The sequence below is a fragment of the Zonotrichia leucophrys genome, chromosome 2 (genome assembly GCF_028769735.1).
Source record: "Zonotrichia leucophrys gambelii isolate GWCS_2022_RI chromosome 2, RI_Zleu_2.0, whole genome shotgun sequence".
Classification (NCBI taxonomy): Eukaryota; Metazoa; Chordata; class Aves; order Passeriformes; family Passerellidae; genus Zonotrichia; species Zonotrichia leucophrys.
The window spans coordinates 51023438-51039402 of NC_088171.1; the positions used below are offsets into that span (position 1 = coordinate 51023438).

At 35.6% G+C, this 15965-nt stretch overlaps 1 protein-coding gene across 1 annotated transcript in view; it reads right to left on the bottom strand.

The window, feature by feature from the left end:
- Nucleotides 1-15965, bottom strand: part of CNTNAP2 (contactin associated protein 2) — a 1031263-nt gene that overhangs the window by 304372 nt on the left and 710926 nt on the right. Inside the window, exon 13 of the mRNA XM_064704986.1 lies at nt 11922-12122. Coding sequence (XP_064561056.1) covers nt 11922-12122 — 201 coding nt within the window. The remainder of the gene's footprint in view (nt 1-11921; nt 12123-15965) is intronic.

Here is a 15965-nt window from a genome sequence, read left to right on the forward strand (position 1 = left end):
ATGAAGAGATTATTTTAGTGCATCCTAAAAGCAGAACTCAGGAGTTGATAGCTCTTTAAGGGACTAGTTCAATTTCAAAGCCACTTTAGGTTAGGACATATTTCTAAAAGTTCTAAGTTCATCAAAGCAAATGTGGATTTAATGTACCATAAAAATCCTGTGATGTTTTGTATGAAACTGGAAAGCACTTAGTTCTAAAATGTTTTTGAATGAAAGCAACAGCAGCTCGTTTTTGCCTCACTGTCCGGGACATGTCCAGACACTCAAAGCCATTTTGTTATTTTTTGACCTACAGCTTCCTCTGCATCCTCAAAAGGCTTCATTTCTAAAACACAGTAAATCCCACTAAAGTTATTCAAAACCTGAAAGCAGCTTGTGTGACAAATTGAATTTTCAGTATTCTACTCATCTCAAGGAAGTTACACTGGATGCGACTTTATTCAACTTAGGACTTTGAAGTACTGTTGAATTTTTCCAACTGCATAAAGCTACCCAATCATTTTTAATATTACATATTTTTATTATTCTGCACCACCTCCACACTTTCTACAGTCCTTCCATGGCACTCATTTTAATTTCCCCCAGCCAATCTAGTCTTAGTACAATACTTCCAAATTAACTCCAATTTGAGAACAAAAAAAATAAGGTCAACAACGATCCTCTCAGTACATTTTCATCGGCTTCCAGAAAGCTTTCATCTACTATATACACAGCGATTTGAATTCTCCATCATCTCCTAAAAATTGCACTATTACCTTCTTCCCAAGCAGCTTTCAAATTCCACAATATTGAAGCTATACATTAATATAGGTTATTCTTTTTTTTTACAAAGTTAATATTGAAATGCTCATCTTGAACTGAAAACTTAGACTGTATATTGTGACTATTTTGAATATTCCTGACCTTCTGACATGCTTTCATGTATTGAAGAAGTGATACCTCTTAGATATATTTGAACAACTTTAACCAAAATAGATATATAAAAGAAATAGTATTCTAAACTGTTTGAAAATCCATATAATAGTAAGGTGTATGGGTAAAATAAAGTACCAAGCTATGAGGGATAAAACATGAAATAAATTTATTAGATTATGTTTATGGAAAGAACATCACACAAAGAGCAACAGAAAAATATTCCCTTCAATGTTAAAATGACCTATTTCTGTAAATATCTATGTTTTAGTTGAACCAAATCATCAGAAATAAACAGCAATTTGTGGTGTTGATAATCAGAGGATTGTAATCTGCATTTAAATTTGACACATTTTTGTTGTTGGTTATGTTTTTTTTTTTTACTGTAGATAATTAGAGATATTACAAGTTTCTTCATTAATATAGGAGGAATATTGGTAGATTCCCCTTTGGATTTTCTTATGAAACACTTAATCATAGACTCTCGCCAATTATTGTGTATTTCTGTAGTCCTATGCACAGATGTGCAGGTTTAGGTATCTCCTCTGGCAATGTATTACCAAGTTTGATACATTTTTTTTTAAATTTTGTCACATTATTTTTGTATAAGAAAATACACAACAGAAGAGTCCTACTTTTTCTAGAATTACAGTAATCCCAGTCATTATAATTTCTTAAGTTTTTCTTTAAATAATGAATAATCCCCTAAAGTGGATTATTTAAAAGCCAGAGGGATAGAGAAGACAGGAAAAGTTGCTTGCTGTAACTCCCCTTCAACTTTATTCATGAAACTTCTTATTAATTACAGATTTTGCTATTTGATACAGATCTAAGGAAGCTATTACTTGCTGTCTTGGATAAATTAGTATACCAGGAATACACTCTCAAGATGTTCTGTGGCTTGCAAAGAAACAAAGCTATTCCTTCAGTTTTCAGGATTGAAAGTGATTTAATAAAAGCTTCTGCAAAGTGAAATATATTTTTCCACCAAGAATCATGCCAAGCCATGTGCATATGAGAGAGAATGCACTCATGTATGCCGTTTTCCATCTGCCAAACCTGTTGCACATTGCAAAGAAATCTTCTGTGGCTTCAGAGAGGGCTTGTACTACCCTTCAGCAGAGTTGAATAGAGCTAAGAGCTCCTTGTCTCCTGCCCCAGTGCTCCAGGGCATGCAAGTCCCAGGAGCCCTGACTGTAAAGGAAAGGTACATTCTGGAGGGCTTTTCCACTTTGTTCTTTCTTTAATTCTCATTAGAGAATCTATAATAACTGTCATGCCTGCCTGCCTACCAATGCTCACCCATTTACCTTGGAAGGATATCCAGACAGGCAGGAAACAAGGTGCTCAGGTTCCTCAGGGCACATCCAGGCTGTATTTGTAGAGCAAGGCTCTGAGGAGCAATGCAAATGTTCCTTGATCTGTTACTCTCACTCAATTCACAGGCAGATCAAACCGAGTGCCATATGCCCGATATATGAGAATTCCTTCTATTTGAAGTCAAAATATTTTATGAATCAAAACACTTTTTAAAATTAAACTAATTTTTAAAATTAACAAGAGATCAGGGCAACTTATAAACCCAAAAAATAACATTTTGAAGATGACGCCAACTTTACTGATAAAGTAACAGAGACATTGGGAATAAAATAGCAGCAAGAAGATGCTCATCACCCTAGTTTAGTGAATTGCTGTTAATAATCAGTCTTAACACAGGAGATAGGATTTCAGTAAGGTCCATGTTTCTTCCATTAGTGTAGCAGTACAATTAATCTGAGAGAATTCTCAAAGAATATCCTGAAGTAGAACAGAAATAATTTTAAAATTTATTTTGATCCTGCTCAACTTATTTATTCATGATTTTGTTAGCAAGAAAGCGTTGATATTTTTCAGTCATTGACAAAGATGAGAAGCTATTCTATTATCATCCTTCAGTCATACCTCCTAGCAAGGATTAAAAAGTTTGGGAGACAGAGAAAAATGATCCTTTAACACACTGAATTGAGAGGACATTTTTGTGTGCTTGCTCTTAAAATATAGCTAGACAGTGAATTCGTGTTGAATAGGTATATAATGAAAAGATTTCTAAAGATGGCACGACGTTCAAATACTATTGAGCCTTTTTTCTCTTTCTCTGAGCGTTTGTTCATATCATTGCACTACCTTGAATAAATTAAATCTTGTACTGGAACATGATTGCAAACAACAGAATTTGCCATTAGGACAAAAATCAAGGTCCAGTATTAATCAGAGCAAGGGTCAAGATATTTTGGTTCAGTTAGAGTAGTTTGCCCTTTGCTTAGCATGGTAACTGCACTGAGCACTAAACTGTGGCCAGCAATCATCTCAGCTCCTCATTCCAAGACACTGCACAGAAAATTTTAAACAAACAAAACCAAGTTCAAGCAAACTAAAAATCCCTAACATTTGGAGATTTTTTTATTAGTGGGTGAAGTAATTGGCATAATGGCAAAGAGCATCACCACACATGGATTATTTTATATGTTTGACGGGTTTTTTTGTCCAGTTCGCAATTTCAGGTTTTCAAAAAAATAAGTTGGTTCAGTATCTCTTCCAAACATTCTTGCTACTTGACACAGTGCTTTGCAAAAAAACCCAAAATGATAAAAACACAATCCATACCATAGGGCACAGATGATTAAAAAGAAGGGAAGCTTTGATCTCTCACTCCTGTGTCATTCGACAGTAGCACTATTGTAAATACTATTAAGATTTTACAAAAGCATATATTAAATCAGATTATGTTACAAATATCAGAGGTAGAGACAGAAAGAGACATCAAAGAGGCATGAGTAGTGAAAAGAGAAAAAAAAGTTAGAGGAAGTTTTGAGATGGACCAATGCTAGCAGAAAGCAGATTATTTATTCTTAAGGTGATGGGAGAAGAGATTCCCTTAAATGATACATAATGTTCCAAACTACAAATATTTTTGTGAATACAATTTAACCTTGATACAATACACTCATTATAGCCATGAATCTACGGAAGTGCTAGGGCATTTTAAAAATAGCTTGACAGATATTAAATATATGTTGAGTTCATGAATTAGTAAGATCTATCCTCTACGTAACATGTATCTAATTAGACATCTGTAGTTTACACAAAGCATCGTTGCTGCTGTTGTGTCAATGCACAAGATCTTATAATGGTAATGGTGAAACCCTACTATTAGCTGTGGAGAATATATTTGCTTTACAGAGTCCATGTTGACTACCAAAATATTCCAAAGCAGTGTACGCTTCCAAAGGAAATGAGTAAAATATGCTATAGGTCCTTTCTATGATAATTGAGAGAGCAGCAAGCACTAACTTGCTGCAGCTTTCTGAAACTGATTATAGTTCAGCTGCTAAATTAGTAACTGCTTCCAAATCTTTAGCTGCTGCTTCTGAAAAGCTGGGCTGAATTTCAATCTTTTGCATCTTGTTAGCAGCTCTATCTTTATCATTGCACTGGACAACAAATATCCATATTCAAAGTTTAGTTTCCACCAGTAGAAATGGTAAGCATCCTTTAATCTTTTCTTTTTAAATCTGCAGATCTGCTTTTCCAGAAAATATTGTTATTAATTTTTTCAATCAATGAATCCTATTCATCAAATGAAGTACCTTTCCCACTTATTCTAAGAATCTTAGAAAGTGATCATGATTCATTTTGGCTGGCAACACAAATTTCCTGAAAACAGAATTTGTTGTCCTTATGTCTATTCAGTAAAGTGTCTATCTTACGGAAAATCAGAGGATATTTAAGATTTTTTGTCTTCTCACATTGAGTAATCTCACATAGCAAACTATTTCAAAAGATGTATCGGAAAAGGATCTTGTTGAAGTTATTCCTTCTAAAAAGAAGGAGGTCATCTCCTTTCATATAAACACCTGTATGGATATAGATCTCCACCAAGAAATCTGCAGGTACCTATGGCATGTGCAACAGGCACATAGAGGCACAAAAGTTCAAGAGGACAATGAACTCCCTTCCCCCAGATTATAGTGGCAAGGATGCTGCATGAACCTGATTTTATAACAGGCTGTACTTTTCTCACTCTCCCTTTAAGCTTTAGTGAACCCTAATGCTGTCCTCATATACACCCAGGCAATGCTGGCATTGTTTTATCATTCTTAAATATATGCAGACAGTGTATGAAGTCATTGGAGGCAATTCATGGAAAGAATGTACATTACAAAGAAAACATGGAAAAGCAGAGAAAATGCATGTAGAATTACTCACAAGGTGAAAAGGGGAAAGTATTTCCAGCACTCTGTTTCTGATACAATCCAGAAAACACACTATAATAGACTGATTTGATAACATCTAGCATAAATACATAAAAAGTACAATAAAAATACTCCTGAAATAAGATGTGTCTGGGGTGGTTCATACCTCAAATAGTCACATATATATTAATAATCACACCATATCCATGCTTCATATTCTGCACACATTCTGTTGTGTTCCAGAGGTTTACCTGAACTCACTAGGAAAAGCCTGCATGATATCAAGGGTGGGATGAAAGAACAAAAAACAATTCTTACAAAGCAGTTCCAGACGTTAACTGATGAGTGTTTAAAGAGGGTAGAAATCTTTCCAAATCCACAAGCTTGATGCCCCAGGTTGCCACGGTACAATGTAGGAAAGCCTAACTCTAACCTTCAGAAGAAAGCCCCAGCCTCGAGAAATCAAACAGTACTGCCTCATCCATGAAAACAGGGCAGGCAATGTTTTAATAATAGTTGAACCCTTGTTATCTCATGATGCAAAACACAGGGCAATTAATGAAGAAAAGACCAAGACCATAACACAATAGGGAATGGAGCTCTGTTTTATGCACTAGAAAATGCCATTTTAACTGTATATGTATAGCTGGATTACTCATACAGTTCTTTCTGTCACATTCATCTCAGGGATGGGAGTAAAGACAAAAACGCTGGATATTTTTACTGCATATTTGCATAGGAAAAATATACTTAGGGCACTGCAAATGCATTTAGGATACGGGTAAGGGGAAATTCTTGACAAGACACACAATGATACACCACCCAGATCCATTTTGTCTGAGAAACTAATAAACTAATCTGTTTTGGTCATTCACCAGGAAGGATAACTTTTCCCCAGAACAACCTGGGTTTCTGAGGAAGCAGTGTCTGTGATTATTTCTGTGAAAACAGTAACCATAAACAGTTTTAAACAAATTTTATAAAACATGACACAATAAAAGCAGTGGGGAAATTACTGGCTTTCTCTAATTTTCTTTTAAGAAATAAAAATAACGAATCTTTTTCCATAATAAGAAGATCACATTCACACAGAGAGAGGGTATGAGAAACTGTTTGGAACATTCTGCTAGAATTGCAAAGTTAAAAGTCATATGCATAACTTTTTCTTAAAAAGGCACAGCAAAGAAAACACCAGAGTTCACTGCACTGCAGTTACAATTTCCATGGAAGGTTTCTAATATTCACAAGGCTCTTATCAGCTACCGCTATTTCTAACAAACACCAAAGCAACACGCACCCTTTTCCACTTTAGTGATACTGGATTAAATCTAATTCCTACAGAACAGCAATGAAAACTTGGAAAATTAGCAGAAATGGTTCACTAGCTAAAAGAATGATGAAGATTGAGTAAAATTAGGAGACTCAGTGATTACAGTATCAGAAAACCTCAAAGAAATTGGTAAGAGACAAGCAAAAGGGCAGAGTAAAACAGAGAAGGGTGTATTAACAACTGTCTGGAATAAAATAACCCCAAGATAATAATTTGTCTACCATTTACCTAGGAGGACTGGTGTGTATTTCATGAGAAACATTTAGCATATGAATTATTTTGTGCTTCTGTTGTATGGCAGCACAACAATGACTAATGGAAAATGAAATCCCCAAAAGCTAATGGTTTCCACTTCTAGGACAAGGGCATGTAGATCAGAGTGGAGCAAGGTTATTATTCCTGCTATCCTTGTGCTATAAAAATCACTGGAAGTTGAAATCAGCTTTTCTAGAACATTGAGAAGAAGGGGTCAATCAATATTATTAAGGCTGGATGAGATACATGACAGCTTAGGGGCATGTTTTCTGGAAGAAGACTGAAAACAGAATGATGAAGCCAGAGCAAGTTTCAGAGAGACTTCCATTCATCACTGTAGTACTGCAGAAATCCCATTCCTCCCTCAGACTCTTTTCAAAAACTCTTGTTAAGCAGGAATTATATCTGCAACTAGCACTCTAGATCAGTTAATGGGTAGTGATGGCAAAGTTCATAAGTTCATTAAGTTCTGATTTGGATGGCTACTGAGGAAAAATAGCACGTTGCAGTTTTAAACTTTGTTTTTATCTCAGTCTACACATAAATCTTACTTCCTACTGGTATTATGATTGCTTTATTGTAACTGAAACAACCAAACATCAAATTAAATTTTCTATTTCACCTGTTTAGCTCCTAAATTCATGAAGCTGTTGTCTCATTTCCTCCAGAGACAAACAGGCGTGAAACAGTAATTCATGTACTGCAATAACACTGCTATATGTTTTTCATATGCTGCCTGCAGGCACAGTGAATAGGAATAAAAATTGGAACAAAACACCAACAGATCTTGCTCTGTTCTCTGTATCTACGCTTTTAGCTCCCACTCTCTGATTATTTGTTACAGTTCCTATAGCTCTGGGAAATGGCAGACACAGATACTGTGAATGCAGCAGCCCTTCTCCCTTCAGGGTTTCATTCCCAGGGTGAGAGGAAGGATGGCAGAATGAGCATGCTGTTCTCTCCCCTCTTCCCAGGCAAAGATCAGTGGCTCATGGAAAATTTCATACCAAGAAAGTCACAAATGGGTATGATGAGGAATCTCATGAAAAGAGTTGATGAAGATGTAAAATTTTGTTAACATTTTGCATTCTATGAGTATATTGTATCACTGCTTCTCTGTATAATTTGGTTTCTACAGCAAAGAAGGGAAGCTTCTTTCTATAAGAGCAAATTGATACTACATATTGCCCTGCCTCTTTCCCCCTTGTTAACCTGTGGGCACAAAAGGACTTTCTTCCACCCCCAGGATCCTCTTTGCATTAAAGGGAAATGTCCTATCACCTCCCATATCAACTGGAAAGTATATGGGCATCAAGAACCCCAAAACCAGACAGCTTTCTGAATGTCCTCAGTACTAAACATATTATTATCCTCTCAAAATGAATGTTTCCAAGGGAACAAGCAGAAAAGAGGATATGAGAAATGCAATTGTAAAAGAGAAAAACAACGCCCCAAAATCTCAACTTTATTTTTTTTTCAAATTTACATATATTTATCTTATTATGCTGCAATTATGACCCATGGCCTTTTTATTTCATTCATTTATTAACTGCCTCAGTTACTTGAATTGCCAAGATTAAGCCTCTATCACGAAAATAACTGCATGCTCATAATGCAATTACTATTCTAAAAAAGCATATCTAAACAGACAATAGGAAGCATCAATTTCACACTGATAGAAAAAAACAAAACCAAAAAACAACACCACAACCTGCAACTGTCAGAGCAAATCTGTACCAAAGTCAGGAGCATAAAGGCTGTGAGACAACTGGAGCAACTGCAGGATCCCTGATTGAAACCAGTTTCCTCAGAAATTTATGGTGTACCCATAATTTTATTGTTTCTTGTGATATCATAGTATTTTTTCAGCAGAGGTGTCTGGTTTTGTACTTCCTCAAGCAAGTCACCAAGCCGTCTTGACTAATTTTGTTTTTTGGGTAGTCTTTAGTGAAGCTTTGAAACAGATCCCTAGGTTTCAATATAATTCATAATATACTGGGCTGCAAGTTCAAAACAAAACAAAAAAAAAAACCAAACCAAAACAGAAAAGACAGAAAATTGCATTTCCAGATAGCCTTTGCTGATTACTAGACAAGGACTGTTCATTCAGCTTTGAGCAGAAAATTGAACCAGACGACCTGCAGTAACTTCAAATCTGAATTATCCTATAGCCTTATGAGATCCCTAGGTATGTTTTCAGAAGTCACTTATGACTTCATTTGCATGGAACTTATTACTATCTTCCCTCAGACTAAATAGAAAGGCAATGGCATTATTACCTGTAAAATCACTCCCAATCCCTCTTGTCAGCAATGATTTTAAACTGCTTGCTAGGATGTACATGTTACTTTGCTTGGATGAAAAACTCATTATTAAGAAAAAAAGACATGGACATGAAACAATAAAGTCTTTAAGTCTAAAACTCAGAACAATGAGAATTCTTAGTTTGTACAGATTAATTTTCATATATACCTCTGAAATCATATGACAATGAGAATTCTTCGAATGCTGTGCCTGCAGCCAGAAAAACCTCTCAACAAAACGGGGTTATTAATATGAAGGTTTTTCTCAAACACAGAATTTTGATGTAATTTCTGTTTCATACCAAAAATGTTATTTGAGCTATTCTTAGTAGCAGAATCAGTGGAGTTGTATATATTTCTACCTTGTCAGGAAACACCACAACAACAAGCAGCAAAAGCTGTAGTCCACTTACAGCTAATAATTACCTGTCATTAATAGATCAATAAACATCTGGAGTCCTGACTTGTTTAAATATGTTAACTGATCAGTTTCTCCCTGGAAGCAGCTATGTTGTAAAATGAAAGGATTCACAAGACAAAAAGTGAAAAAGTTGAATTGCTTAACTATCTTCTCTGTTTTCTCAGTTCTCTTTGATGCACTTTAAAAACAAAAGGAACTATCCTAAGTGGTTTTTAAACATCTGAAATGCGTATGTGTAAAGGTCAAGGTCACAAACACTATCCTGATCCCATGATGCTAACAGAGGTTTTACTATTGGCTGCAATACCCCCAGCACTTTTCTCACTTCCTGAGAAATATAAGATTTTTTTTTCTTCTTTTTTTTTTTTTTTTTTCCATTTCTTTGTGTGGGAACTGTACTGCAATGATTTATATGCAAAGCTCAGTGGTGGAAGATGCCACATGAGTACTTTGAGCTGTGCTGTGAGATGAATAGGGTGTCATAATATATTCAGCAAATATGGCAATCCTCCAGAACAGAGAAAGGTATGAAAAATTATTTCCTTAGTTTAGAAACCATACACTGAAGCCAAGAACCCATAGAAAGAAAATGTATTGGCCTCTTTCCCACTAACACACAAATCACTGTTGTTCTATGTGTACAAACCACTACAGGTGTTATGCAAACACTGCAGTGTGATTTTTTGTTACTGTCTAGGTAAAAATAATCTTTTTGCTTCTTTCTCTCACTTAAAAAGAAACAAAACCTAAACCCATATTATAGAAAATCTGTTCAGACTCACTTTCCAGACAAAAAAAAGTCATAAAGAATTTCTAAGAGAAATTATTTTTCCGTACAAAAGGTGAACACATGAAGACGGAGATAGCTGCAAAGTACTCTCAAAATTTTCTAAGAACCTTAAAAATGTAAGTACTTGGAACTGCTTGTTCCTTAGGAAAAAAAAAATCAGCAAGTTATTATTTTGTGTGCTGCTTAATTGTTCTTTAAATCTAGAAGCTAGGGTAAACATCTGCAATTACACCATATATTTATTATAATCTAAACATATTTTAACAAGTACAAATTGAAATAATAGTCTTATACATATCAAGAAGAAGAATCTAACACTGCAGTCTGTGCAAACTATGAGCTTTCTAAGCCCGGTATCTCCAGCTCTATTACCAAATAAATTTGCCTTCTAAATACCTGCCAAAGCTGCATTCATATACAACTTTTCTGAAGCATATACAAGCAGGGAGTTTGTATCCATCAGCAGAATGTAATCAGAACACCTCTAGTTATGAACATGATTCAGGATCCTGTGCATCAAGGCTCAAGAAGGAAGAAATAATTTCCCACATTGCAGGGTCTCTGTGCTACGCTAAATTTAGCAAAATAACAGCAACAGAGACAGAGCATGCATTAGAAATAGTTAAAAAGCAGCAGGGAGGATGGAGAGGAGTAACAAGCATTACATGTCTATTAACTAATGGAATGCTTATGGAAATAGGAATAAGATACACATGCATTCCAAATGAATACTTATCTATAGCGCCATGAGAAAATATTCAAAAAAATTTATGAGGGAAAGCAACCTAAAGTATTACTCTGTAAGCATGCAGCCACTAAATTAATCTGAAATGCATTTGAATTGCTCTTATCACAATGAACTCAGTTCACAGTCACAAAAACGTGTTATATATTTCCACTTACAAACCAGTTTTCCCTAAGTACCATTAAGATTTATTCAACACCAAACTTTTTCATATACAATGAGAGCATATACAAAGTACTTGCTCCATATTAATAGAGCTTTTAAAATACCATTCCTTCTTTGTGTGCTAATTCTGGAACAACTAATACTTTTGTCTTTACTGGTTACAACTAACATTTGTTGAGGAGGCACATATAGAAAGGGTCTCTTTTCCAGTAAAACTACACAGAGAAAGACAGTCTTATACCTAATCTACTTGTAGGTAATGGCATATAATTTCTCACACAATTGTATTACTGACCATGCCATTCTCTACAATGTATAAGGAATATGATTATCCTTTCATTATTATAAAATGCTCTGCATTTAAGAAACTGTTTCAAAAGTGTTAGTGGAAAAATTCTAACCTTCATTCAACCCTAGCTGACAACCAGAAAAAAAGGATAAAGTTCAAAGCAATTTTTCAATGCCTCTATTGATTAAACTTTAAAAGTTACTGTGCTTACTGAATGCCACCTGCTTTAAGGAGCAACAGATCTGAGAGGAGAACACACAAACACTTGGTGCAATACCAATCATTTATTAGTGAGCAATCAGGCAAATTTTCTTAAGAAAATAGTGTCTTCTGTATTTTCACCCTCTTTGTCATCTTTAACAAAGGAGAACAAAGAAGTATGTTCAATGAATGGACTTACCTAACAGCAGTACCTGTTAAATTGTTGAGCTAAAGCTGTTTAACACCGTATTTAATGGATATCCTCAATCTCAGCCTACCTGGTGTATTCAGCAGCCGGGACATTCTGCAAGAATAGGAGATAAACTGCTCACAGTATTCAGCACTACTGGTAATGGCAGAAATCTGGTCCATTGATGCGCTATAGTTCAGTTGCAGCACAGATAACTTCTCCTGGCTGCTGCCTCCCACAGAAGTCTGCATTTGCAGATCATGGTACACAGTTGTCCACACTTTATCCTCTGAAAGAGAGGGCAAGAAAGACAAGACAAGAACTGGTAAGAGACAGACAGAGGAACTGAGTTGAAATAAATTTAGGCCTTTGTCAAAAGATAAAGCTGTTCTACAAGATATTTGTTGATATTTGGTAGTGGGGAAGGAGGGCACTGCCCATAAATGTTCATCATGGGACAACATAGTTCCAGCTATGAACTGATGAAGGCAAGAAACTCATAATCTTTATGAAAAGATACCAAAGATACCATGTGAGAAGTCTTCCTTAAACAACTGATGCTTATAGTTACATATGGAACTAATAAGGATTAACTTTGGTTAAAAAGGCAGAAGGCTGATGCCCTAAAGATTCAAAGTCTTTATGTGAAGAACATTCACTGCACATGGTAAATTAATGTGGGCTGGAGTGAAACACTGCTTTAGTAAAGTAGTAGTAAAGTAACAATGAGGATGCACAGAATTCTCATGTGGTTACACATTTAGCAATTAAAACCAAAAATTTTTCCACATAATTTTCCAGGATGTGTTCTAGGGTAAAACAAAATTACTGCTTATTGAGTCTTAAATATTTTAAAATAGTAGCACCATATAACTTTACTGATTATGCTTATGGTGCAGATAGCACCACAAGAACTAATCGAAGTAGAATGGAAATACAAAATCGTCTGTTTAGTTGTGAAAAGGCACAAAGAAGGACGAAAGACAACTTCAATTTTTTTGATTTCTATACAGCAATATTGGCTAAATCTCAACACCTGCAACAAACGTTTTTTGCAGGGTCATGCAGAGAGTATGTTATATCCAGCCCAGAACAATGTCTGTATGCATTTTATTTCTCTAAATCACTGAACAGCAAGTCACTAGAAATGTTACTGTGAAACATTTGTCAGTAGTTACCAGAGAAGATTTAAGATTAATTATTATAATAATGAAACAGCACATTCCACACTCCTTTTATAGGAAGATTTGTTGAAGTTGGAAGGGAGTTTAGAAAGGAAACAAAGACAAGGCACAGAAACTTTGCTGTTATAGACCAACCATTTATTTTTCTTAGAGGGACATTCCACTGAACCAAAATGAAAAAAATATTATCTGAGTAATACAGGGCTTCAGAATGAAAACTATGAAGATTTGGTCAATATTATTGATACTGTCTTCCTGTAAGAATGCTTCTCTATCACTTAGGTGTGAAGAATTTTTAAAATTTAGGTTGACTAGATACCACTCTAAAAATCCACTATCTCAGCTGAAATGTACTACTCATATTGAGCATCTCACACAGACGAGGGCTGAAATAGGTCAATTATCCTCTGTAAACAAACCACAGAAAATTCTCTTTTCTCTAGACATTAACCTGAAACACAGCACCACAAACCTTCCTAGAAGTGAATCAGATTTTGTCAGTAATATTTGTCATGTAAGGTTTTTTCACATTTTAAGTTGTTTTTCATTTTTTCTTTTAATTCTTCTGCCTTATATATTTCTACCCCTGAGGGCAAAGTCAAAGAAATCTGTCTTGGAATAAAAAGTAAACCTTAAAAACATCACTAAGAATCTATTCTGGTGCCTTAAAGAGGCTTGTAGGAAAGCCCAGATTCCCAAATGAATCAGGCCTTTGCCCCAGCTGTTCTGTCAAGCAATACCATTGACCATTGCTGTCCTTCAGAGATGCAGAAATAAAACACACCCACACTGCTAACTTTGCTGTATTTATCACAAAAACAGACTCTCCAGGGAGATCACCTGGCATTTTCCAAGTATACTTATTCACCTGACAGATGCGCCGTACAGTGATAAAACCCATAAAATGTAGTGCATTGCAGTATGTTTTCAATTCTCCTATGTAAATCTCTTGCCTGTTAATGCAAATCTCAGTCATTCCAAAAGTTGTGGCCTGCACTTCAATATTTTAACAACATGGTAGCCACTTTGCTAAACTGACACACACTCAAAAGTGCTTCAGTAATTCTTCACCAAGTTCACAGGAATGTGCTCACATCCATGGATGAGTTTTGGTGTGACCCAGGGTAAAGATAACTCTCCACACTATGATTATCCTTATCTCCAGGATTCTGTGTTCTGCCTTATTTTCCAGTCTTAATTTTTACTGCATAGTGTCAGGCTATTTTGGATTATATTGGAATCATGCGGACCCATGTGTTTGCAACTGATATGGTGTTAAGTCTTTCTAATCAAATGTTCAGAGATAAGGTAAGCAAAGCAGAAAAATCCTCCACAGGTTGTACACATGACTAACCAAATGAGATGAAATTCAGCATGTGATGCAAGATGGTTATTAAAACTTTGTAAAACACAGCAATATTCTTGCATTAAGAAAAAGAAAGTAAAAACCAGGAGAAAGGAATCCTGCTCCCAAGTACCAATAAAAAATTTTTAATTGTTACCTGTCAAATTATATAAAGAATATAATCCAGTTTTGTTAAGAGCCTCATATGGAAGTTTCCTGCAGATTCATTTTCAAGAAAGGATTGAGATAGTTTATACATTCACTGACAAAAACCTCTCATTCGTGGCAGAAAACAGTGTACATGTAAGAACACAAAAGTGTCAGTAAGGAATGTGTTAGGACAGTTAGAGCCTCATACTGAATTTTTGATCCAGCTAAGACTCCTAGTTTAGCCACTAAGAAGGTACAGAATGTGACTAGCAGTAGGAATTGTGTTAGGCACTATGTTTGAGGAGAAATTTTCCTATGGATAGCAGATTCTAGCCAACATTCAGTCACTTCCGCTCCAAGTTAGGAAGTTTAATCTTTACTGCAGCACACTGTACTAAAGATGATATAAACACACCCTTGTCAGTCAAATGCATCCTCTGAACAACTTCAGAACCTTTCTGTCAAAATACAAATACTACTAATGGTTAAGTGCTTGTTGCACCTTGCAATTGATCTTTTTATCAATAAACATATTTATGTGCATAAAGTCAATAATCTTTTACAGAAAAGCAACTTAATCTGTTCCGTCTAAAAGATGATGGGAGATTGATTAGCATACATCTGGTCAGATACTGAAAATAAACCTGGGTCTTATTTTACTTGCAAACAATTTTTTGATAGTCTGGCTCAAATGACCCACGAACACATTCAGCAAGCTGTCTTGCCCAAACTCTGGAAGCAGAGGCATCTGTGGCTACAGGTCAGGCACAGAGGGAGGGTGAGGCAGAAGTTGCAGCTGGTGTACAGGAAGGAAGTTTCTTCTCTGGGTATTCACGCTCTTCACATATTTTCCTGATTTAAGTGTAAACCACTGCCATGACACAAGGACCAAAACTGTACAGGATGGTATGGCCTTTCGTGGGCTGGGAAAACACATTAACAGACAAAAATCTATCTCCCCTCCACATTGCTATTAGAGTTTGCTATTGCTGTTGGAGTACCAAATGCAGATTTGTGAATACATTTAGTTATACATTTGTGGGGCTGGCTTCAAGGTGTCTGAAAAGACTCAAAGGAGATAGATGCTAGGCAGAAATCTCAACCTTATCTACTGAGTGTTGATTATAAACTGCTTTTTGCTTTTTAGTCTTAAAAATTTGTTAAGCGTGTTTATACTTTCCATGGAAATCAGCTAGGCATTTGTAACTTGAAGATAAGGCCAGTATCTTCACTCATGTTTTCAGTTTCTCAGAAACTCCTCATTTCTTGAGATCATTCTTGAGAGAGATGGAATCAGTACCCTGCTTCCACTCGCCTTCCATTACAGAAAAGTTAATGCAGATAGTTCACACTATCTCAAATATCTTTATCTTCACCATTTATGGCATTGCCCCATAACAGGATATGGTATTCATAGTTAATATATCATTATTTTCTGTCAATAGTACACAGA